This window comes from Heloderma suspectum, chromosome 1, assembly GCF_057233095.1.
Source record: "Heloderma suspectum isolate Gila_16-S chromosome 1, 16-S_ref, whole genome shotgun sequence".
Classification (NCBI taxonomy): Eukaryota; Metazoa; Chordata; class Lepidosauria; order Squamata; family Helodermatidae; genus Heloderma; species Heloderma suspectum.
Genome location: NC_139458.1, coordinates 220,112,046 through 220,137,524, shown reverse-complemented (window position 1 = coordinate 220,137,524; position 25,479 = coordinate 220,112,046). Strand labels below are relative to the sequence as shown.

The 25,479-nt window shown below is 43.5% G+C and overlaps 1 protein-coding gene across 9 annotated transcripts in view; it reads left to right on the top strand.

Annotated features, from left to right (window-relative positions):
* Positions 1–24,260, top strand: part of FN1 (fibronectin 1) — a 93,734-nt gene extending 69,474 nt beyond the window's left edge. For 2 of the 9 annotated variants that reach the window (XM_084819499.1, XM_084819461.1), the window contains 15 exons: positions 940–1,053; positions 3,462–3,731; positions 5,759–5,946; positions 7,034–7,121; positions 8,428–8,604; positions 9,594–9,683; positions 9,937–10,116; positions 11,774–11,863; positions 13,821–14,143; positions 16,258–16,396; positions 18,636–18,800; positions 20,201–20,326; positions 21,207–21,313; positions 22,206–22,316; positions 23,476–24,260. In XM_084819499.1, the coding sequence (XP_084675625.1) occupies positions 940–1,053; positions 3,462–3,731; positions 5,759–5,946; positions 7,034–7,121; positions 8,428–8,604; positions 9,594–9,683; positions 9,937–10,116; positions 11,774–11,863; positions 13,821–14,143; positions 16,258–16,396; positions 18,636–18,800; positions 20,201–20,326; positions 21,207–21,313; positions 22,206–22,316; positions 23,476–23,550 (2,243 nt within the window). In that variant the 3' untranslated portion in view covers positions 23,551–24,260. Of the gene's footprint in view, positions 1–939; positions 1,054–3,461; positions 3,732–5,758; positions 5,947–7,033; positions 7,122–8,427; positions 8,605–9,593; positions 9,684–9,936; positions 10,117–11,773; positions 11,864–13,697; positions 14,144–16,257; positions 16,397–18,635; positions 18,801–20,200; positions 20,327–21,206; positions 21,314–22,205; positions 22,317–23,472 lie in introns of all 9 variants that reach the window. The other 7 variants (XM_084819489.1, XM_084819443.1, XM_084819480.1 and 4 more) reach the window with 4 other exon arrangements.
* Positions 24,261–25,479: the final 1,219 nt, after the last annotated feature.

The following is a 25,479-nucleotide window of genomic DNA, read 5'->3' as shown; positions in this document are numbered from 1 at the left end:
ACACTGTTTCTGTGCCAGGCAAAGACCTTTCTTTTCTCCCAGACCTTTTAGAAACCTAGTTCTAGATTTTTATGACTGTTCTTATATATCTTTATCTATACTTGTGCTGTTTGTTGTTTTGTTTTGTATTTTATTCTTTTAAATATTTGCACTGTATTTATATTTTAACTGTTTGTATTGCATAATACAAACAGTCCTTAAAAAGTACAGTTTGTAATCCACCCAGAGAAAGTTTGTTATTGGGTAGATCAAAAATATAATAAATAAATACATAGCAAACTTCTTTTGAAATTTGGAGGCTTTCAGAAACAATTTGTTTGATGCTGTGGGGATCTGCTGTCCCAAGAAAAAAAGTTAAAAATCCCTTAGTATGCCTAACGCTCTGGATACCAGCCATGGCTACCACCCGCCAAATGGTCATGTGAGGATTATTTAGGCAGTACATAAAAAGAATGTCTGCTAGACCAAAATTTGGGTCAGCTGACCACTTGCAGAATGACAGAACAACCTCCCTACAACAAACGGCAGGCATTGTGATCTTGAGATGTTGTGGTGGCACACAAGTCATTCAGCCACATCCTAAGAGTATTTTTGCGAATACTGCAAATGTTTTAATTGACATTTAACTAGAACTTTTCATTCCCTCCTTGAACGTGTATTTTTAAAATCCCCAATACACAATAAATTCCATTGAAACTGTAGAGCAAAGAATTTCTGTATTTTGCATTCTGAAGACATTTGTGAGTGTGGAATCTATTAACAAAACATATTTTAATCTGGAACAATTTGTATGTATAAATAATCTTATCACATCAACTTGATCTAGAGCAAACTGCCTTTCCACTTGTCGGAGGGGTCTAAACTCAGTTGTCACAAAACAAGACCATCCATAAATAATCTTCATTCATGATCAATGTTTTATTGGCCTTTCTGTTGCAGAGCAAACTGAAGCTACGATTGAGGGATTGCAACCCACAGTCGAGTATGTAGTTAGTGTCTATGCCCAGGGTCAAAATGGAGAAAGCCAGCCTCTGGTTGAGACAGCTGTCACAAGTATGTATTTTGCATTTTTTGAGTTTCACAGCAGGAATGTTGTATCTCCGAATGCCTGAATCCACCAGACATGTTTGCTGCCTGAATTCTGTGGAACTTGCCGAAAACAACATCGTTATCCCTAATGCAACCAGGCAAAGCTGGCAAAACACAGTCCCCTCCCTCACCCTCACAAGCTGTGCTTTTACTATAACTAAAAATGGCCAATGCTAGAGATCATCTTAATCGGTAAATAAGTGGTAAATGTTTTGAATGGACCTCTTTTCCATGGTAAGATAGTAAAGGTGATTTAATAGTAAGGGAAAATATGACCTCTGTTCACATGCTGTCTGACATCTCAGCATGGGGATACAGGTGTGCATATCAGCCCTCTTTATTTTTCTCTGTAACCTGTGGGAAAAACAATAAAGGTGAAATTAATTGGAATTACAAAACATGAAAGCAGAAATCTGAGTTAATAATCTGAATAGCAAATTTCAGTGAAAAACAAAATGATGGGAAGTAACTGCCTGTGTGGCAGTTGTATAGCACAATCGGAGCAATGTTTGCAATCCTAAAGTAAGCCCATGTGTGAGCAATGCAGATGGGGGCACAAAGACTGGAGAATTTGTCAGCTGTTGAGGGATGCTCACAGCTCTATACACTGTGTCCTTCCAATTGGTAGGGACATGCCCTGCAGTGATTTTTAAAAGTACGGGTGAGATCTTTCCGTGCACAAATGTAGCCACTGTGCACAGAGGGATCCCTCTCAGGGTCAACAGAGCTCTGTTTGTCCTCTTGTCACTTGGTACATTCACAGGAGAATGGGAGGTGTGGGTGCACTCCCACATCGCCATCCAGCTTTCCCTCCTTTACTTGCATAAGCATAGAGAGGAGGGCTGGATACGAATAGGACAAGAGCCTTGTTGGATCACCCCAAGGGGTTCATCTGGTCCAGCACTTCCAAAAGTGGCTGAAGCCTCTGGAAGGCCACAAGCTTTCCAGACCTTGCTTAGTGAGGAAGGGGAGAAGCAGGGCTCTGTTGAACCCCAGCGGGTGCTCGCCATGCACAGGTGCTGCGCCCGTGTGGGAACTCATTGGAGCAGAAAAGCTTAGAAAAGAAATTGGGAATGGAAAGGGAAAGGGAAGCAAAGCAGTGCGCTTCAGCCCCAAACTTCTACAGAACAAATCACCTTTTCTACTGGGAAGGCATAGAAAACACACAACTAAATCACTTGGCAATTGGTGACTGCAAACATAAGTAATCCTTTGAATCTTTTTTTGAAAATGAAAAACCTGCTGCTCGGCTCATGGAAACTGGCTTAGAGCCCAATCCTATGCATCTGTGCTCAGAAGTAAGGTCTACTGTGTCCAATGGGGCTTACTCCCAAGTAAGTGTGCATAGGATTGCAGCACTAGTTTCACTGGCATCTTTCATATGGATTCCTACTGATCAACACTGCCTAAGATCGACTTCCGATGTCACCATTTAGGTGCATGGAAGTGGTCCTAGAAGTCACAGATGCCTTGAGGAAATTGACAAACTGCAGCACTCCTGAAGCAGTTCACGTTTGTGCCAGAGCTGATATTAAGCCTTCCTACAGGCTGTTTCTGGGCATGGATGTGACTCACTAATATGCTGAAAATGTGGCATCAAAAGCGACATTGTGACTTGCCAAAAATTATCTTTAATTTTCCCTTGCATGTGTAATATTCTTTTTAAAATAAGCATCTTACGCACACTCTATAATTTGCAAAAGTAATTTTTGGTCAAATGATCATATGTCAGTGTTAATTTGTGAAAAGGGAGTCAGCTGCTCTGATGCTTTTTTCAGTCAATTATAGCCTGATCCTCTGACGCTGCCGGTGCAATGCGCTGTTTGGGAACAAGACTATTGCGCACAATCCCTCCGTCAGACTATGGTTCTGAGCTAGCAAAAATGGCTGCAGGCCCACGGGCATGGGATTTGTGGAAAGCTGCAGTGGTGTTAGGAAACCTTCATTCGTTTTAATTTGAGCTAAGGCTCTTCTCTGTCAGGGGAATGAGCTTACTGGGCTTACATGTTTCTGCGTGTCCCAGTTCCTGGGCTGCAGCATCAGCATCAAAGTAACAGACAGATCTGTTGAAATCAGCCGGGGTGAGCTTCTGTGACTTTTGTCAGCCGTTCCATTCTCAGAAAGAATGCGCTTTGCCCAATGGCTCTCTGCAACGGCATGACAGACAAGTGAGGCTTATGGTAGTGTGCTGCATCTCCACTGTGCTGTTGTACATGTCTTCATGAGACTTCCCAGGCAGTTAAAAATGTAATTCTGTTTCTGAATGTTCAGAAAGAGAAGACTGCTTTGCATGCCGATAACAAAATGCTTTGTGCCACCCAAATCTGCTTTCCCCCTCCCCTCCACTTAACCTCTCACCATTAATTTGCCAGACATTGACCGCCCTAAAGGACTGACATTCACTGAGGTGGATGTCGATTCCATCAAAATTGCTTGGGAAAGCCCACAGGGGCAAGTCACCAGGTACAGGGTGACCTACTCAACCCCTGAGGATGGAATCCACGAACTATTCCCTGCTCCAGATGGTGAAGACGACACTGCAGAGCTGCATGGCCTCAGGCCTGGTTCTGAGTACACTGTCCGCATCGTTGCCTTGCACGATGACTTGGAGAGCCTACCTCTGATTGGGACCCAGTCCACAGGTACACACAGAGTGATGCTGCCTGGTGGCCATGGCAGCTGTCCCCTCTTTGCCTGACTGACGAGAATGGCTTCCAGGTGTAGCTGGTGGTTCTTCTGTGAGGGACACAGTACAGGGGGTTCTGCGGGTGTGGTGACATAGAAATGTGGGCTACTTTTGTATGAAAGATTAATGGTATCAGAAGTGACTGTCTAACTCATGTCTAACTCATGGAAAGTGTGTCACGTCACACATAAACCCAAAGAGGTTGGAGCTGAGAGCAGCAGAATATTGTCTTGGATCTATAGGTACAAACTGTCCCTCCCCCAGCTTCCAACTGCAGCTCCTCACCCTACATCCTATGCACCATTCCAGAGGATCTACGATGGGGCAAGAAAATCCCATTGCTTCCAAGCCATTATTAACTTCCAATCTCCACATGCTTAGAATAGGAAGAAGTCATTTATTTCATAAGACTGCTCTTCAGTAGGCCGCTAGTTTTCCTATGAGACCAAAGAACACTCACTCGAGACCATGGCTCCTAGGTACGAGACCCTACTCTATCCATTGGGCTACACTGCCTATCTGAATACAAGACAAACCTGGGCCTGATGTTAGGAATATCCTTTTTGACCAGTTTGATCTCCTTTACTCTTTCAAGAAGCCTGATCTTTTAAAAAGAGAGAGAGAGAGAGAATGTCATCTGACCCATGTCTTGACCAGTGAAACAAATTGAGTTTCTTCATATTGCTTTGTGCTCACACCATACACTATAGAATCAAGGGAGCTGTGTAGGGTTTGTTTCCCTAAAAAATCAATCCATCACCATTTGATAGAAAAGAAAAGGCAGTTAGCTGCCTCATACATCTCTTTTAAGCCAACAGAAGTCTCAAGCAAGACTTCTGCAGGTGCCCGGTGACATTTGTATTTGTCCTTTCTCTCCTCTCCACTACTCCTGTTGCCATACCACCAGATGCCCATAGCCCTTCCTTGCACATCCCTTTAATCCTAATAGTATATGGAATGCAAAATGTTCTGGCACAGTATTTGGATTTATTTTTGTGTGTTCTCCATTGCCAACCTCGCCAGTAAACTTTGGTAATTCTCTGCAACTTGTTATTGCTGTACAGTCTTGATTATGGTTACTCTAATTTGGGCTAGGCAACCTGGAGGGTGTCTGGGGGCCATTTTTGCCCCGCCCCCCAGGACGTGCTCTATGGGATATCCGAAAAAGAAATTTAACCAGAAAATGGCCCTGTTAGCATTACGGAGTGCTAAACAGGCCAAATTTAGTTTGGAAGCTAAATTTAGCCTGTTTAGTGCTCTGTAGTGCTAACGTGGCCAGTTTTTCATTGTTAAAAAAAAAAAAAGGCTGTGTGTTGCCCGCCCCTGCTCTGAATGGTAGTAAAAAAGAACCAAACAGCCATCCCCTGCCTTCAGTCTCTTGCTTCGAAAGAATAAGGTGCTCAAAATCAGTGCATTGGCTCTGATCTGGGCCATGCGCAGCAGAAGGCTGCCTGCCCACAGTCACTCATCTAGCTCCTTGCCCCCAAACTCTGATTAGAGAAACCGGAGGACAGCACCGATTACCTGTGCAGGGGTGTGTGTGCGCTCGCGCACCTGGATTGAACCGTGGCACTGACATATAACGCCACCTAGTCACCACTCTTGAAGGTTGACCTTGTGGCTCAGTTGTCGTTCCCCCCACCCCCCCAGCAACAATGTTTTATGCTCCCAGTATTAATGAGTCATGTATAAAATCTATTTCCATACACGTTGGCTTGATAAGGGCACTTGCATTTTACAACTTATTTTGAATGATTTTTTTGGCTCTGTTTTGTTTTTACCTTCCATTTATAATAAATCAGAAGGGTAAGATACCAGATATCATCATCCTAAGTACAGGATTCAAAAATTTGCCCTAATTGCAACAATCCCTGTAATAAAATGGTGAATTGACAGCAGTGCTAGCATGTAAGGTACCCTAGACTATTTCTGAACTTGTTGCTACTTCCAGAGTGATTTCAGTTTTTAATCCTAATTTAACAGCAATCCCACCTCCTACAAATCTGAAGTTTGTTCAGGTTACTCCAACCAGCTTGACAGTTACCTGGACTGGACCTAACGTTCAGCTCACTGGATACCGAGTCAGAGTGAATCCCAAGGAAAAGAATGGGCCAATGAAAGAAATTAACCTCTCTCCAGATAGCACATCTGCTGTTGTCCCAGGACTAATGGTAATTCTTTCTTTTTTACTTTGCTGAATCTGATGTATTATTTTGAAGCCAATTTAAATTCTGTGGGACAGAAGCTCAACTATATTGACCTTTACTGAGTGTTTTGAAAATCAGTTGGGCTAAAAGATGAACAAGAACATCTTTCTAGCGGCCTATGTCTCTTGGTAAGTAGCATTCTCCTGCTCTTTTGGAAAATTACTTAGTCTATATGCATTTTTAATGAGATATAAAATGCAAATTACACATGGCAACAGTGTCACAAGGCCTTATTCTTCTGGTTGTTATGACAATCTATTGGAGAAAATTGGGCTTTTTCTCCTTCTCACTCTTTAGTAAAATAAAACAAAGCTGCCTATTCTTGATATATAACCTGAGGGCCAAGCTAGATGTTATGAAATAGCCATGTTTGTTCGTTCACATCCTTATCCAGTTCGTATATGAAGTGGGGCTGGGTGGGTGGGAGTCTTCTTTTAATATATCAAAAAGATTGCTCGGGTGAGAGGACTGCAACTGTACCTCCCTGTGCCATCACTTTACCTTCTTCACTGACTGCCCCATGCTCCATCGCTAGTGTGGTGTAGTGGATAGAGCGTCAAACAACTGTGGTTCAGCCATGAAGCTCACTAAGTGTTCTTGGGCTATTCACCATCTCTCTGCCTAACCTACCTCACAGGGTTGTTATGGTGGGAGGATATGTATACTGCCGAGCTCCTCGGAAAAAAGGCGGGATAAAACTGTACTAAATAAAGAAATAAGAACTTGAAGCACTTTTATTATCAGACCAGCTTACTGCTAGGATCAGAGCCAGGGTGAAAGGAGGTATTTGGTTAATAGAGTATGGGGAGATAAGGTGGGGCACCTTCTGTTAAAAAAATTATACTCCCCATCCTGCCCTGTATGTAAACGGGGCAGACACACAAAGAACAGATGTGGCTGTTCCTGTCATGTGGTCTAAAGTTTTCACATTGTATCTGCAAACACAATATAAACAACTAACAGGCATATTGAGTTGACTTGTGTTGTCAGCTTCTTGTTGGTTTCTGAAGGGTGTAAATCTCTTAAGAGTGCACTGTTTTGTTGTTTTTAGGTGGCAACCAAATATGAAGTCAGCATCTATGCTCTGAAGGACTCCCTGACCAGCAGACCTGCCCAGGGTGTAGTCAGTACCCTAGAGAGTAAGCTACCCTACGTTTCGAAATATTCATAGATTCATTAAGCCAAGAGATGGAAAGGTTACAATATTTGGGGCTTCAGTTTAGAAAAAGGGTGGGTGAGGGGGGATATGACAGAGGTTTATAAAATTATGCATGGTGTGGAGAAAGTGGAGAGGGAGACATTTTTCTCCTTCTCTCATAATACTGGAACCCAGGTCATCTCATGAAGCTGAATGGTGGGAGATCAGGACAGATGAAAATTAGACTCCCCATCCCACTCCACATGTAAATGGAGCAGACACATGAACTTTACACAGGGCATGGCTAAGCTGTGGAGTTTGCTGTCACAAGATGTAGTGATTGCCACCAACATGGATAGCTCTAAAGGGGGATTGGACAAATTCCTGGAGGGTATTAAAGGCTACTAGTCTTGCTAGCTATTTGCTGCCTCCAGGGTCAGAGGAAACATTTTCCACACAGTAGCTGCTGAGGAGCAGTAGTGGGAGAGGGCTACTGCCCTCATGTTCTGTTGTTGGCTTCCCATCGGGGCATCTGGCTGGCCACTGTGAGAAACAGTATGCTAGACTACATAGGCCTTTGGGGTGATCCAGCAAGGCTCTTCCTAGGTCCTTATGGGGGTGCCTGGAAAAGAGGCTTTGGCCCACTGATTCCAGGAACACTTTTCCAGGCACCCCCATAAGGACATAAGAGCAGCCCTGAGAACTATGCAAGTTGAGTTTCAGGATATAATTGTATGGCATGTGTGAAATAACCCTACAGAAGAATTCAGTACATCTTTCTGAGGGGGCAAACCCAGATTGCCGCCTACTGGATGGAAGCCTCTGAGATCAGAGGCTCCCAAGAATCCTATGGCCTGCCAGGTTCTTGCCAGCAGGGCAGGGGAGCGCCAGAGGCTTTTTGTTTTCTCCATTCTCCTTGGCTGTATTTTTCACTAGTCTAGCTGATGTGTGCTGCTGGTGGTGGAGAAGGTGGCTCAGAGGCCTTTGGATCCAGAAGAGCCAATCTCTCCTTGCCTCTCCCCACTCACAGGCATGACCCCTTCCAGCCCTCTCTGTCATTTTTGATCTCGGGAAAGGGAGCACTGTGGAGCTTTCCGTAACAGCTGGCAGGAGCTTAGGGTTGGGGTGGGGGGAAATTGAAGTGGGAATTTCCCCCTCTGAGGGCAACAGCCTTGGAGGGTGAATTCTCCAGCATCCTACGGGCCCGCAGACACCATCTAGGGGCCATAGGGTTACACTGTAACTCTTCCAGCTTGTTGCATATGACCTTTATAATAACAGTGGACATTGTTTTGTTTTCTGTGCAGATGTCAGCCCTCCCCGTAGGGCACGTGTCACAGATGTCACAGAGAGAACCATTACTATTACCTGGCGCACCAAGACCGAGACGATCACTGGTTTCCAGATTGATGCCGTTCCAGCAAGTGGTCAAAATCCAGTTCAAAGAACAATTGGTCCTGATGCCAGAACATACACCATCACTGGTATGTGAGCTTTTTCCCACCACCATTGTGTCCCAGGGAGTTCTGTCCTATGTTTGAAATGCTTTGCAAGAAGGAAGACAAAGCTACCACTTGTATGTGCCGCACAATACAAAGAAAACTATGGTGCCATTCTTGCTGAGGACTAGTTAGGCCTTAACTCAACTATTTTATCTATTCTTTGATCATCAGGTTTTAAGAAGGGTATAAGTGCACAGGGGTAATTTCAAGGAAAGCAACAAATATGACAACGCTTAGACCAGATGTATGGGAATAACTGAAATAGCAAGACCTGTTTTGGCTTAGAAATTGTAAGATGATCAGTATGGGCAGTCCATCCCCATACCCCATTGCCTCTTGGCTCACTGCCCCCTGAGTCCACACCAGGAGGTGATAATGGTTAAGTGTGGAATTTTATTAGGTTGCACTTTTCCCACCATATTCTCACAGCTAGGGGAGAAGCCATACCCAGTGGAATTTTCCCTTCTGAAAACTTGAAAATGGTTAGGGGCCCACAAAGCATAGTGTTATGCCCCTTTGGCTCCCCAGCCCACAGCAACTTCCCAAGTTTGGGTTTCTGCAGTGTCCCTTCCTGTCTGCTTCCATCGTGCCTACAGCTCATCACCACTTTTCCCCCTAGGTTCTGTGTAAGGGTTTTCCCTAATCTCATTGTCTTCTTGGATCTTCTTTTCTTGCATTCCATGCTCCCCACCATTCAATATTTCATCATGTCTCTGCTTTTCAGTATGATTCCAGAATACTGCAGGGATTTGGATATCAATATCTGTCCTACAACATTTCTGTAAAATCTCCTACAAGAGGCTGCTTAGCACACCTATGATATTTCCATTAATGGTGATACCGCTTTAGGGCTTATGAGGTGATTTCCTTGAAGTCTTTGCTAAAATATTTTTACCGACTTCAGGACTCCTCAGAACATAACTTTGTATGAGCAAGGCTAATGTTTTTTAATACATCATTTTGAATTGCAGGCTTGCAACCTGGCACTGACTACAAGATTTACATCTATACCCTGAATGACAATGCTCGCAGCTCCCCAGTCGTGATTGATGCTTCCACCGGTAATGGCACTTCATAAAAACTCACGTTAACTGAAATGATTATTTCCTTTCCTTTAATTGTGTAGTTCATTTGTGGCATGTTACAGCCATGATTTTGCCCCACCTTTTGCCCCTGACACACACACACTTTGGGAATGAAGAAAAATATTGGCAGACAGTGGCTGAAATACATGGAAACTGTGTAATTTCCCCTCTGGGGATGTGATGCCATATTGAATGATAATTCACTCAGGTGGTTTTATTTGCTCCTTAGCCATTGACGCGCCTTCCAACCTACGCTTTCTCACGACTACAAGCAACTCCCTGTTGCTCACTTGGCAGCCACCCCGTGCCAAGATCACAGGATACCTCATCAAATATGAGGAAGTTGGGGGGGCATCTAGAGAGCTACTTCCTCGTCCCCGCCCTGGCACTACTGAGGCCACTATCACAGGTATGTACTTCTGGTAAATTAGCTAACATGTTCTGAAATACAACAACAAATAGAATTGTGACATCTTAAAGTCTAACAGATTTTATTGCAGCAATCTCATATAGGTCTATAACAGGTCCAGCAGACCTGATAGCTAAATGGAATTTCTGTTTAGATTTCTGAAGACCTGTTTTTTGAATACAAATAACAGTTCTGTCCTATTTGTGGGTTTTCCAGAGGTATCTGGGTGCTCAGTGGTGGAAACAGGATGCAGGACTAGATAGACTCGCAGATGGACCCAGGAAGGCTTTTTGTTATGTTCTTGTGTAAGCTTTCTGACATAGAGAAGCTATGCAGCAAAGACCTATACAGTAGAACAGAGACAGGTGGTTTTATGGGCAACCTTTGGATTTAGCAAATATTAGACCATTGCATAGTATGTTCAGAATATGAACAGATGAAGATGCCTTATGTCAGACCATCAACCTCTAATATCTACACTGACTGGCAGCAGCTCTCCAGGTTTTCAAATAGGAGTCTTTCCCAACCATACCTGGAGCTGCCAGGCACTCTGACACTGAGTTACAGTCACTCCCTTAAATGTATCTTCACAGTAACTTTCAGCCACACAAGTGCTAGGAATTTCTGTCATCCATTTTTGCTTCAAAGTATTCTGGAAAATGATCCGAAGAGCAGTCAAATAGAACTGGCAGGACTGTGGTGTGTTAACTCTTCACTAATAAGGGAGGAAGTAAAGGGTTGCTGCTGGGAGGTGAGCTAAACTTGCCCTCTAACCCCTGACCCTGGGTAACTCAAGGGTGGTTGTGTGTGTCTATTGGGGTACGCTGGTGGACCCGATTTTGATGGGGCAGAGATTCCATTTTGGGTTTTAGTTACAACCAGCCAGAAGTCTAAAGGGGTTATTCAAGGTGCTGGACCCATTTTGGGGATATGGTCCAGCACCTTGGGTAGCTCCTTTAGACTTCTGGCTGGTTGTAACTAAAACCCAGAATGGAATCGCCACCCCACCAAAATCAGATCCACCAGCCTGGTGTTTATGGGGGAGGGGAGAAGCAGGATGTGACCCAGGACCAACAATTTCATCAATTATAACCAGTTTATCTTGCCCTATAGTCCTGAATAGGATCTACTGAGAATTGAGCCTGGTGGTCCTACATCCACAGGATGCTACCTGGGACCAGTTCTCAGTCATGCTAGAGTGCAGAAGGTCCCAGGGACTGTCAGGAAAAGAGACCAACCACATTCTGGTTTTATTGTTCCAGAATGTAGACCTTTTTAGTGTATTTATTTAGTAAATAAAAACCCTAATTTTAAAATATTATTTAGAAACTTTTATATCCTTCTTTTCCACTGTGACTACAGTGTTCAAAGCGGCTTACAATGTCTAAAATAATGGAACAATGACAATATTAAATAGCATAAAAACCATAAAGCTATAAAAACAGACAGCTGCAGCAGAGAGAACCCATCTAAATACAAGGGGTTCAGCCACCTAAGCCTCATCTTGATAGTTAAATGACTGTCTAAATAGAAACGTCTTAACTATATGACCGAAAATGAGTTGGGGGAGAATGGTGAACAAGCTGTTATGCTGATCCTGAATATTGTGTTGAGTCTGGTGCCTTCGAAAAATGGACTTTCTCCAATCTACTGTCAGGTCTGGAACCAGGGACAGAATACATAGTCCACATCATTGCTGTGAAGAATAATCAGAAGAGTGAAGCATTGACTGGAAGGAAAAGAACAGGTAACATTGTCTTAGGCTGCAATCCTATACCCTCTTACCTGGGAGTAAGCCCTGTTGAACTCAATAGGGCTTGCTTCTCAGTAGACATGTGTACTGTTTCTCATGAAAGAGAAGCCAAATGCAGCTCTGTTTTGGATTTCGTTACTGCTGTTTCCAGGCAAGTAACGTTATGGCACTGCTTAACATTTATTTTGTCTTTCATCCACTGTATATTTGAGATATACTAGTGGATGCACTCATCATTTAAATAAGTTGGTTTTTGCAAGATATAAAATAATCCTGACCAGCAAAATACAGATACAGTTTAATGCATTTTGCTAGGGTTAACAGAAGTTTCCTTCTATTTTAGGTTTCATGTACTTTGAAAATAGTTGAATTAAGGTGGTTGCTAGCTTCTGAATCCATTAAAAACTATGAATACAAGCCAGCCCAACTTAATGCTTTTAAAGTGCAATCCTGTGCAAGTTTACTCAGAAGTAAGACTCACTGTGTTCAATGGGATTTACTCCCAGGTAAATACAATTATAATCACAGTGTTTAAGGGCGCAATCCTATCTAGATAGGCGGCTGCCTCCGAACTCGGAGGCAACCACCTATCCAAAGCAAGGCAGGAGAAGCACGGGGGGATCGTTCCCTCTGCGCCTCTTCTGCCCTGGCTTTTCTGCTAGACAGCCATTTTTGGCTGTCTAGCTGTGGAGGGGCTGAGCGGGAGAGGAGGCTACTGTATGATGTCGTACAGGCAGATCTGCTCTCCCTGCCCCAGAACACCCCCAGCCTGGCCCCTTTTCAGACGCTCTGCACTCCTCTTGCAAGTGCGGAGGATGGGGCTTCTCTGCACTGCCTCTGAGACAGCGCGGACCTGGGGGAAGGTTGGTTCCTGGAAAACAGCATATCTTATGGCCATCTAGCCGCTGTCTAGCGGCCATAGGATTGCGCTCTAATTAAATTTCAGTTGATTTCATTGAATCAATAGAACCTAAACATTCTAAATTTGGTCAGGATCATACTCTTTCTAGCGTTCAGTGGATTAAAAAAGAGGAGTGTGTATTGACTGATTCATAACAGTTGCTGCATGCTGATCTTTAGGCCTGAGTGGCTGGTTTATACATGATCAAGACTCAAAGGTTGTTTTTCTCAGACTGTCTCACTTGGTTGATGCACTGGATACTCTGTTATTATGAAACTGTACAATCCATCCATCAAGTAAAACAAATCCTTTATAGTGTATATGATTACTTAACCAGAGAGGAAAGGGAGTCAAAAGCCCCAGTCATGGATGAGTTGCTAACTCCCAGTTACTTTAAAACTCTAGTTTCACCCTTGAGGTGTGTAAAGAGACCCAAGGTAAAGAGAGATTCAAGGGTTTCCTTCCCCGGATAACTGATCTGGTAAATTGGCCCTCAGAATAATTCAGTATATAATATTTCTCCCTTTTAGCTGAAATGCATCAAAGTAACAGAATACAGCAGTAAGGATATCTAAAAATGTAAATTTATTTATTTTAAATTTTGAGGAAGATTAACATTTATGGCAACCAGGTGCCTTTGCTTTGCTCTTGAAACCCCACAACAGTTGTCATCCTTTTGTCTCTGCTTTAGTTCCACAGCCACATGCTTTTGCCTTCCAATTCAAGTGCTCTTAAGTAGCCTCTGTAGAGTAATTGCAATAAAGCTTTTCAGAAGCATGTTGCACCCTTGAGAATGCTGCTAACATTTAATTGCTGGAAATAAGCCTGTGTTTTATAGTACAGCTGCTTGGTTTACTCCATAATGAATGCAGTGTTTGCTGGGGCTTGAGAGCCTGGCTTTATTGCTTCTAACGTCTCATTGGCTAGACGAGCTTCCACAGCTGGTTACAATTCCACACCCCGGCCAAAGTGGGATCCTGGACGTTGCGGAGAACACACCTTACCTCACAAACAACCCATATGACAATGGAAATGGTATCCAACTTCCAGGCACTTCTGGTCAGCAGCCTATAGTGAGCAATCCAGGCCAGCAAGTCATTGTGGAAGTATATGGGTCTCGGACCCCCACAACAGCAGCAACTCCAGAAAGGCGTGGGCCAAATGTGCACGAACAACCTGCAGTGGTGAGCCGTCATCCAGTACGAATCCCAGAAGTGGATGGACCTTCTTATCCTCACACCCTTCTGCCTAAGAATCGCACAAGGCCCCAGGAAGCACTTTCAGAGACAACCATCTCGTGGACGCCCTACTCAGAGAGCTCTGAATACATTATCACTTGCCAGCCTATTGGCACTGAAGAAGAACCTACAGAGGTAACTTCTTTTAGTTCATTTCTAAAAGCAGCGACAATGGTGAAACAGTATATTAGTATTATTATTGATTTTATTTAAACAGCACTATCGCTGTCAGTGGCACCTTACAGATTTTCACAGGCAAACTGAACAGGCCTGTGTCCCCAAGGAGCTTTATAGTCTAAAACAGACAATGAAGAAAACAAGGGGGTTCTAAAGGTAATGGTTAAATTTAACTGAAGTTTCATCTTAGTTACAATTGGGAATGACAATTAAGGCTGAAAGCCAAAGGCCACATGGAAAAGGTTCGGTGTCACGATAAATGTGAACGAAGGTGTGCATGAAATCGGACTGTAGTGAGTGAAAAGTTAATAGTCGTAGGAAGGGGCAACAGCTTTGCAGAGGCAGTCTGGGAAGAAGGTTGCTGGGCGATGGCTGACTGTAGTTTGAGGTTCTAGGCCTCAATTGTGTTTTATATTCAAATAAATTGTTCCTTAGACACAAGGTCTATTATTAGAGGAGTCTCTATTACCTTAAAGAGGAATGGTGATCCTGAAATCTAGAGGCTGCATGGCAATGGCAGGGTTGAATTTTAAGAGTGGAAAGGATCCAAATCAGGAAGGAGTAAGACAAGAGCTTTGTGATTTTAATTTTTGTGAACTGCCCAGAGATCTTCGGCTATTGGGCAGTATATAAATAAATAAATAACTATGATAAAAGAAAGCAAAAGATATGAGGACAATCTAAAGGAACTGGGCACGTCTAACCTAGTAAAAACAAAAAAAAATGAGTCTACAATTGTAAGCATAACTGATAGGAAGTAAGTTTCATTGAACTCAGTGAGGCTTATATCCAAATAAACACATTTAGGAGCCGCCATCCTAAGCATATTTATTTAGAAATAAATTCTGATGTCACCAAGAATTCTGAATAAACATGGCAAGCATTAGACTTCATGGCTGATTTCAGTTGTTTGTAAAGGCTTTCAGACAAAAGAGTGAGAACAATTCTTTACTGCTGCCATTGAAGGTAGCACAGATAGATAGATAGATAGATAGATAGATAGATAGATAGCTATAACAGGAGATAGGTTAAATATTAAGGGTTACTTATTACCCATGAAATCAGTTCTGCCAAGTGGCCCACTCGCCCAGAAAGGATGGAGGATGTGCTTCCTTTGAGGCTTGGCTGAAAAGCTTGTGTAGATACCTGTCATTTGATGTAGAAGTTCTTGATGCGCAGGGAGGGAATTGTCACGCGAATACTTGAGACCTAACTCTAAAGTGATTCTAGGCCAGCCACAGCACTGAGGGAGGATGCTCCTTACTCAGATATTCCCACCTAGCAGAGGACCTCATGCAAGAGCTGTTTGTAAAACAAAGGGGTATTTGGTAATGTACACTGGTCTCAGTGGCTCCAAAATGGGCCCCCTAATAGTGATTCATTGACAGCCACTTTCACAATGCTCCGTGTGAGTGCCTCTTAAATTCTGGTCTGCATGCCAGCCGTGGGCATTGATCTGCGGAATGTCTTCTGCCAGGATTGAATTGCTTATCACTGTTTTCAGTCCCCAGTTGCTTGGGAAGTAAATGCTGAGTTCTGTGAGTGTGCAAGCAACTGTGGATTAAAAGTGTTTGCTAGCCCATCTTATGCATTAGTTTAGGGCTTTAAGTGACGTTACTGTAACAACATGGTAGGCACTGCGATTTATGCTCCTGTTGCACTGCTCTGGGAATGGCAGAATAACTAGGCCAAGTGGGTGACATCTGCAATGTGATGTCTTCTCACACCAGTATCACTCCTCCCAGAAACCAGGGTGGGAAAGATATATTGTGGGCTCCTCTCAAGAGGCCTAGATCTTCCAGCATTACCAGAGCAGCACCGGAGGAACATGCCTTGTGGCAAGATGACTGGGTGCCCTCCAGATGTGTTGGGCTGAAACGCTCTTCATTCCCAGCCTTCATCATTCCCAACTTTATTTAGATAAAAAGAAGCCGCCTCTAGGTTGGATTATACAAAAAGATGACTCTGCTCTAGAGATTCTACTTGCCATAAAGCCATTTCAGAGCCAGCCTTCAATTCTTTTAGAAAGCAGAAGATAACATTTTTATGCTTTGCATTTTCTCAAACTGCAGGTGAAAGTTCCTGGAAGATATTCTAGTGCTACTCTCACTGGTCTTACTAGAGGCGCCACGTACAACATCTTAGTGGAAGCAATTAAAAATCGAAGAAGGCATAAAATTCTTGAAGAGCTGGTCACAGTAGGCAATGCTGGTGAGTGGAGACAAGACACTTGGGGAAAGGGCTCACTCTTCATTTGTGTATTAACTTGATCTTAGAATCACTGGGGAATAGGTTATTGGGTTAATTGTTACGTTTAAATCCCATCATTCCTACGCGGTGCTCTGAGTGGCATAGATCTCTCTCTCTCTCTCTCTCTCTCTCTCTCACACACACACACACACACACACACACACCTACCTAAGTTTCTCTTCACAATAATCCTGTGAGATAGGCTAGTCTGAGAGAGAGTAATTGGTCCAAAGTTACCCAGTGAGCTCCATGGCTGAGTGGGGATTTGAACCAAGGTCTCCCTTGTTCTACTGCAGCCAGTCCCTCTGCTGAATAGGCAAACTGGACCTTCTGCTTCATCCTGGGCCTGGTGGGTGAAAGGATTTGTCTTCCCTAAACTGTGATTTACAGCACATTTCTATGCATATTTACTCAGAAGTAAGTCCCACTGAGTTACTCCCAAGTCAGGATTGCAGCCTACATGGTGGTTGCCAAGAGGAAGTCTTGAACTGAAATGAAGCTGAATGGTTCTTCCATTGATCAGGAGCTGGGACTTGAACTACTCCTGATGTATTGGACCCTTCTGCTTACCCAGCAGTGTCCCCAAAATCCTGGCCCTCTCCTGTGCTATGCCAGTCCTTAATTAACTCCATAATCTGTTTAATAATTACCTATACACTAAATAAAACAGTTACTTGAAAATAGTAAATGAGATATGGGATGGAGGGATCCCTGTTGGATATAACAGCAAACTGGGTTCAGCACCCACCTCAGCCTTGGACTTGTTAACAGGCGTTAGGCCTGTCACTGTGATGTAGTTCTGCCTGAAGTGTTCATCCTATGTCTGGGCCGTACTGCTTCAGAATGCCAGTGGCAAGCGCTCATAGGACTGAATGTCATCCATACAAAAACGTTTTCTCCACACAAAAACCAGTCAAGTCAAGGTGAAGGCTAAACTAGGAACCATTTTCCTGACTTGTTAGTTTTCTATATGGAAAGGATTAAATCAGGTGACCCCTTCCCCCACCTCCAGTCTGAAATGGTATAGTACACACAATCACCACAGAGGTGGGGTGAGTATTCAAAAGAGCAGAAGCTCACAATTGGAACTCATCCTGCACCCCACCAATGCATCTCCCTGTCCTCCCTGCCGTCCCCCTTCTCAAGTAAAAATAAAACAAAAAACCCCTATCAAATGAGAGGGGGAATTGGCAGCAGTGCACAGGAGAGTGGCTGGGAATGACTTTTCCCAAGTTTAAGTTCCTGTTGGGGATCAAGCAACTTGTCATTAAGCTCCATGATCCCCAGTGAAAATACTTGAAGTGTCATTTGCAGAAGCTGCCTCCTAGTTTAGTATACACAGACAGGCAACAGATCTCCAGGGTTTCAGACAGGAGGAGTCTTTCCTAGGCCTACCTGGAGATGCTGGACATTGAACCGGGGACATTCTGCATGAAAAGCAGGGGTGTCATCACTTCCTCGCCTACCCTCTGCTGCCTGTTTGCGGCTGAGAAAAAGCAGCTGAGGCAACCTGTTTTCTCGTAGGGTGCTTTCTTCTGAGATGGAGCACAGGTTTATGTGGCCTTAATTCTTGCCCTTCTCTGTGATCTTTTTCACCCTCCTAAAGCCCTGGTTTGGTGACTCTGTGTCAGTGTGGGAAGGGGTTTTCTTGTTTCTACTACACACCATGGGAGCCTTTCCCAGCAGTGAAGAGAATAAGGTTCCAGATTAGTCTTTGTGTGTGTGTGTGTGTGTGTGTGTGTGTTTCTTGATGTAGGCTACAGTTGCAAGCATACTGTTTGGAAAAGCTACAATCCTATACGCACTTGTCTGGGAGTAAGCTCCACTGAACTCAGTGGGACTTACATCAGAGTAGGCATGTCTAGGGTTGTACTCCTACTGAAATCAGTCGCTCTTACGCCCATGTAAACTTGGTTAGAATTGGGGTAATGGGTGTGTGTGTTGTAATAGTGATTGGGAACCACTGATTCAAGAAACAGCACGTGGAGAAGTGTTCAAGGAACCTGGGGGAGAGGAAGCCTGCTTAAGTGGAGAACTGCAAACCATAACCTGATCTCAAATAATTATGAAAACAGAAAGATCTATTTGTTAGTGTAAGGAGGCTTCATTATTACTGGTCGCCTTTGGGAGCAAGGGAACAATTGTATTCTGAGAGATGCTGCATGTTGTCATACAAATTCTTATTCTCTTTGCTTTCCAGTTTCTGAAAGATTGAACCAACCCGCAGATGACTCATGTTACGATACTTCCACTGGCTCTTTCTACTCTGTTGGGGATGAATGGGAAAGGATGTCTGAAACTGGATTTAAACTCTGGTGCCAGTGTTTAGGCCTTGGCAGTGGACACTTCAGATGTGACTCTTCAAGTGAGTAGTTTCTTGTGTCCGTTTGGCTCCATCTCTGAAATTTTAGGCACACTATTCTCAAGCTGTATCTGACATATTCTTGCTGTGCCCGGCATAAACTAAATAAAGTAATGCCCAGACACTAACTCTGGTTTACAAATTGGTAAGTTTTGTTTCAAGACTTTGTACTTTAGTGATTATTCTGATTTGTATTCTTATATTTTTGTCAGATGAAATAAGACATCTCTAGTATTTTTCTCTGTCTGTGTGTTTGGCAGAGCTTTCGTACAGAACGCTAACCGTATTTGAGGGCTACATTCATGAGCCAAAAGGAGTCCATGCCAGGCTCATGCGGTCCCCCTCCCCTCTCCTCCCATGTGACTGGAAGGAGGGATAAGCCAAAATTCAGTTTTGCTTTAGCAGATTCTTGGTTTTTCATTATGTGAGAACCAGGAATTGTGGTTTAAAATAAAATTTCATTTGTTAAACAAGCCAGCAAGCAACACAGTGTTTGTTGATGGCTTGTTTAGCAGCTAACTAGTTTTTTTTAAACTACAATTTCTGCTTTGCACATAAAGACAAGCCAAGAATCCACTAAAGTGAAACTGAATTCTGGTTTTTCACTCCTCCCAGTCACATGGGAGGAAGGGAGGGGGGCATGCCATGTCTTCCTGTGGGCTCCTTTCTGCTCTTGAATGTAGTGCTAAACCATAGTTTAGCATTACAGGCAAACACTCCTATTGTTAGATACTGACTGCCAAATCCACCAGATAAAGGCTGATACAATCTGAGAAAATCGGCTTAAACATAAATTGTCTTGGAACGTTCTGTGAATTATAGCCTGCATTTCCTGCCCCCACCCCCCATATATCACAGCGGCGTTTGGTCTATTAGGGCTTGCTAAAATAATGTTAACAACCCTCTTGAATTCACTTCATTATCTAATTTGTTCTTATATCCCAGGGTTGATGTGAACCCCTAGCAAGATCAAGTGGTCTTGTCTCACTGTGGGGCAAGGGTGTAAATAGTTGCAGGGTTGCATACAGGTCAGGGTACTGTGGAAAGTAGCAGCAAATGGATGTGGCTAAAACACACTTGAATTCTTGCTTGCATAGGCAGGGACTGTTGTCCAACAGAGCAATAATAATTTTTGGATACTAAACATGTAATCAAGCTCTCCTTTGATCTCCAATCCCTATCTAGCTGTCAATTGACTTTTGTGATCTCTGGAGAGGAGCTCTGTCGTCGTAGTTAAAATATAGTTTTGCATAACAGCCTCATTTACAAACATAACAGGCTTCTCTAGGTGGCCCAAGCCCCAGTAGACCTCCAGCATGTTTCCAAATATTGCTCAAGAGAGGCTGAAGTTCCAGATGATTCAGCTTTCCTCTACTGATGTGTCATTCCTTTGTTTCATCCAGAATGGTGTCATGACAATGGCGTTAACTATAAGATTGGCGAGAAGTGGGACAGGCAGGGAGAGAACGGACAGATGATGAGCTGCACTTGCCTTGGAAACGGAAAAGGAGAATTTAAGTGTGAACCTCGTATGTATGGACAGTACCGTTCTTGATGTATAAAAATAACATGTCCTGTGCTCTTTCATTGTGCAGTATGATCTCTTTGGTTGTGTACTTGCCATGAAAGGTACCTAAAGTGGAAATGTGGTGGTGGGGTTTTCTGAATTCAAAATAGTCAGATGAAAATGTCTCAAGTATGACGAGTGGGGGTTTGATTCCTGAACTGCAGAACTTTTTCTTTTCTTTTCTACCATAGGTTTTCCTGAACAAGAACAGCAGTTATGTATAATGAGGGCGGTCCGGATAGGGCTGCTCATTCCTTGTGCTCCAGAATGCACAGGCAAAAAAATCCTGTTGCTGCCACCAGAATGGAGCTTCCTCCCTACAGAAACCACCATCAACTCACTGGGTTCAGTGTCAGTCCAATGTTACACTAGACCCAATGAAATGAATGAGACTTAAGATAGACTTAACTTTGGATACAACCCATGGCTGTGATGCCTGTGCTGCAAGCCATAAAACAGGGGTGGAGAAACTCTGCCCCTCCAGATACTGTTGGAGTACAATTCCCATCATCCCTGACCATTCGCCTTGCTGGCTGGGGCTGATGGGAGTTGGAGCAACATCATCTGGAGGATCATGGATTCCCCACTCTTGCTATAAAGTGACAACATTAGGGTGAAGTTTTCTTTTCTTTCTCTCTGCCCCTTTTGTGATAGGGTGGCAGGAGGAGGAGACCTAAACAAAATCATGCCTGCATTGACAATACCTCTGGATTGTTTAGGAACTTCCTAGAAGAGTTTTGCAATGCTTTAAGGTGGATGTCATATTGGAGATCTATTGACCCTACAGTGACAAAGTATATGCTAGTTAACAAAACACTGTTTTTCCAATTCTTTTTTTGTAGATGAAGCAACTTGTTATGATGAAGGCCAGATGTACCGAGTAGGAGAGCAGTGGCAGAAAGAATACCTTGGGGCCATCTGCTCTTGTACTTGCTATGGAGGGCAGCAGGTAGGCATTTCTGTATCTGTGCTATGATGTGTGGTAGGTGCTATGGTCAGGGGCACAGCCTGAGAGAGGGATAAAAGGAGAAAAGATGACATTGTCTCAGAATCCTGACAGATTTTAGGGAGGATTTAGATTTTAGTGGTTTTATATTCAGAGAGTTCATCACATTTTAAGAGGAATTTAAAGGTAGCCAGAATGTCAAATGAAATTATTAAAGGGGAGGTCAGAAGAGAGCAAAATCTGTGGCATTTGTGCCCTTTTGGTTTGTTCTACAGCCACATTCAAGTCACAGCAACCACAATTTTTAGAAACAGGTATTTGCAACATTGTAGAAGGGTTATTAGGAGCTGCCTGGATGACACTACTCGTCCTACCTGCTAAAATTCAAGTGTCCTAACATGTCCTTCATTTGGATAGCTTCAGCGATTGCTGAAATGATATGATGTCCCAATTGATCCATGCACCTGTTGTCCATCCATCTCATTTAAGCCCATGCTGTGAACACATTTCTCGTCCTTAAAATGGTATCAGCACCTCTGCCTCCTAATATTGCAATCCTGCACACAGTTAGGGCTCCTTAATTCCCACTGAGTTAAATTAGCCCAAACTTTTCCTGTATGCATGGACCTTCTCTGAATCAAAAAGAATAATTAAGGGCCAGATAACATATGCACACCCTCGTATAGTCATATCAAGCCTATCAACCTCTTCATTTAGTTGGCTGTTCTACTTCAGGATACACACTGCCACTACCATATGCTGTTTTGAAATGCTGCTTTCAGTACCATTATAGCAGGGACAAACTTGTTGAAGATTAACTAATACATCATTAAAACATTTTGTTTAGTAGCTCATGTGTGACATGTAGTGTGCTGTTGTTGTTGTTTTAAAAAAGGGCTGGCGATGTGACAACTGCCGTAGACCTGGTGTTGCATCCTCACCTGAAAGTTCTCCTGGTCACACCTATTCACAGTATTCGGAGAGACAGCGAGAAACCACAAATACTGTAAGTATCGCATTGCCATCCATCTGACAACATGTGGCTGTTACACACTGCTCGATACTGTTGCCAAGGATGCAAATTGCTTGTAGTTTTCCACTAGTTGGGCAACTTATACCCACTGTACTGAGCCCTCCTATTTATCACATTTCTGTCCTGCTTGTACATGGGGCTTCTAGCGGTCTCCCATCCAAGAATCTGATCAGATTCATAGCTGCTTAGCTTCGTCATCTAATGCAGGAGTAGGCAGAAGGTAGCTTGGGAGCTACTGGCAGATCTCTAGTGATCAACGACGATTTCTGAATTCCAGTTGTTTAAGAACAGGAACAACGAAATGTCTCCTCCCACACACAACTCTCCTAAAATGAAGCTTGTGGGTAACTAGTTATGGGTTTTTGTGTGGAAGGCCTGTGAGCTCAGCTCTGGTACTTTCAAAATACAACAATCCTTGTGCTCAGCAGCTGCTCAGAGCCACCCTGTCCTTAATTCTAATTGTGTATCTTCTGCACCTGGCTCAGTTGGTGGATCTTGAGGGTTCTAGTAAAACATAAAGTAGATCCTAGAAGCTTGACGTTTGTCCTCCTTGATCTAATGCTTCCAGTCCATTCCGTGGGCCTTCTACCAGCCTAAAGAAGTTTTACACCAGACTGCTATAGCTTTCTGCTGTGACTTCTGGGAGGTGTAGCTTTGTGAGTAGGCTCCTATTTTAAATCGGGCCTTCTTAGCCTGACTGTCATAAACCTCCCATGAGATGCCAGGGAGTGTTGGGGGAGAAGACAGATACTCAAATGAGGGTTGTGCTGAGAGAGGACGTCTATTCAACCAGTTTCAAGTTTAGTAGCATCAAGGTAAGCCAACTGAGCCATCTCTTTGGTGAATGAGATGGGAAGTTTTCCATTCTCTACAGTGGAACGGCACTGCACCCCAGTTGAAGATTCAGTGCACTGAGTTGTAATCCCTAGCTGGAATTGCGGTGTTCAGTTTATCTTCTGACTAGGGATTGCACCAGTAGCTGTTGCCACCCCAAATCCCTCCACCCCAGGTCAAGAGCCCTCAGTGTGAATTGAGAACAAATGCAAGTTGCCTGTGATCTGGCTGAGCAAGATATTTGCTGCCTTGTAGAGTTGGGAACACTAATTTTCCTCCTCAATGTTCCTTCCAGCAGAATGTCCATTGTCCAATTGAGTGCTTCTATCCTTTACATCTACAATCAGACACACAAAATCGACGAGGAGATTAACACCCATCAGGATTTAATATCAGCCAGGAAGAGTCTACTTGCCAAGACCATCCACTCTAGAATACTGCTAACAAAAAGCAGATCTTTCTTAGGGTGGCCAAAGTCCCTTTCTCAGCTTTTGCTCAATTCACAGCTTCTCCAAGGGAGGCCACTCTTGGAGCGTCTCAAGACTTCTCTTCACAACCGATAGCTGTATATTGTCTGTTTTTGCTCAAAGTGTTTCGGTGCCATTCAGTATCTTCCCCCTCCCCCCAAGACAACTCATACTAACTCAAATTGCTCAGCAATCGGTAAACATACACAATGGGACCCATAAGGGATGGGAGAAAGGGCTCCCCCTGCCACAGGAAAGAATGAATGAAAATCCAGAATTCTAAGTTCACCTAATTGTGCAGCTACCGATAGGAACTGCACACCCCATCACTGTGATATTTAAAATATGCACAGTCCTAAACCTTTCTAAATGATCCTAATTTCTTTCCCAAGCGGTATGTTTGTATTTCGTACTGTTATTTATCAACATTGATCTTCCTTCCCTTGCTCCTTCCTGCCTCAGTGTTTTTCTACAGGAAAATATATTAAAGACATTTAGTACACTGTTGACAGAGGAATTTGGTATAATTATGATCAGTGATTATTTTTTATACTGTAAGTGCCAAAGCTTTACTACTGTGGGAGACAACTCTTTTAATAAAAAGATTTACAAACCAGCTGTGTGTCAAGTTGCTTTTCCTTCCTTTCTTGGTTAGTGTTGTTCAGCCCAGGAGCAGAGAAACATTGAATTCGGCGTCCACTAACACAGGGATGCTAGATACCAATTAACCATAAAGTTACTTCCTCATAGACTAATGCTCCCTTTCAATTTTTTAGGTAAGATGTTTATCCTACCCTTCCTCCAAGCAATGCAGGATGAGATACATGTCCCCCTGTCCATTTTAACCTCACAACAACCCTGTGAGGTAAATTAGGCTGAAAGCTGGGAATTGAACCAAGGTCACCCATTGAGCTTCATGGCAGAGTGGAAATCTGAACCTAAGTTGCCCCAGTCTAACACTCCAACATCACACAGACTCAGAATTGCACATCACACAGACCTGCCGTAGCTGATGAAGAAAAGGAAATCTCCTTCCTGAGGATAGAATAAGGGAAGGCACTTGCCTTAAGAAACAGGTGAGGCAAGATTGCTTAGAACATACCAGAGCAAAGATGGGGCAGAGTCCATATGCAAAATATGCATGGGCTTTGTGATAGAACACAGCACAAAGAGCCTACCTTGTGCAAGTCTTCCCTCTGCTCTGTCTTGTTTGTTCCTATTCTCTACTCATGGCCCACTGTGATCTGGACCATGTGAGTTTAGCTCGGAAAGGGCCAATGTCTGGAGAAGATTCTGCTTTAGGGCAAGAGGAGGGGCTGGAATTTATGAAATATTGACGCTTCAATCCCAGTGGTTCTAATTCTCACTTTTAAAGGATTGGGCAGTGGCATACCTGAGAAATTGCAACGGGCAGCCTATGCTCTCAACCACCTTTGGTCAAAACATTAAACACAAGGAGTTAAATCCAGTGTTGCGCTAGCAGAAATCCACAAGCACAATGGGACTTCCTCCCTTTCACATCTCTGCTGCAGCCCTCTGCACTCCCCGAAAACCTGCTCTGAATTATTTGAGGGGGCTGACGGGGTGGGTGAAGAGAAGTGGCAATTGCTCCCTCCCAATTCTGCAAATAGAACTGCTTCATCAGTGGAATTGACAGTACTGGATTCAACCCAAGGTCAGCAGCTAAAAAACCCTGTAAAGTCAAGATTGCAATGAGGGCTACTAATAAATGCTAATGCAATGAATGCAGAGATCATTAGAATTACAACATACAATCTGGATCAAATTACTGTTAACATTACAGTTGTCCTCTTGTCCCATAGGTTGCTGTCACC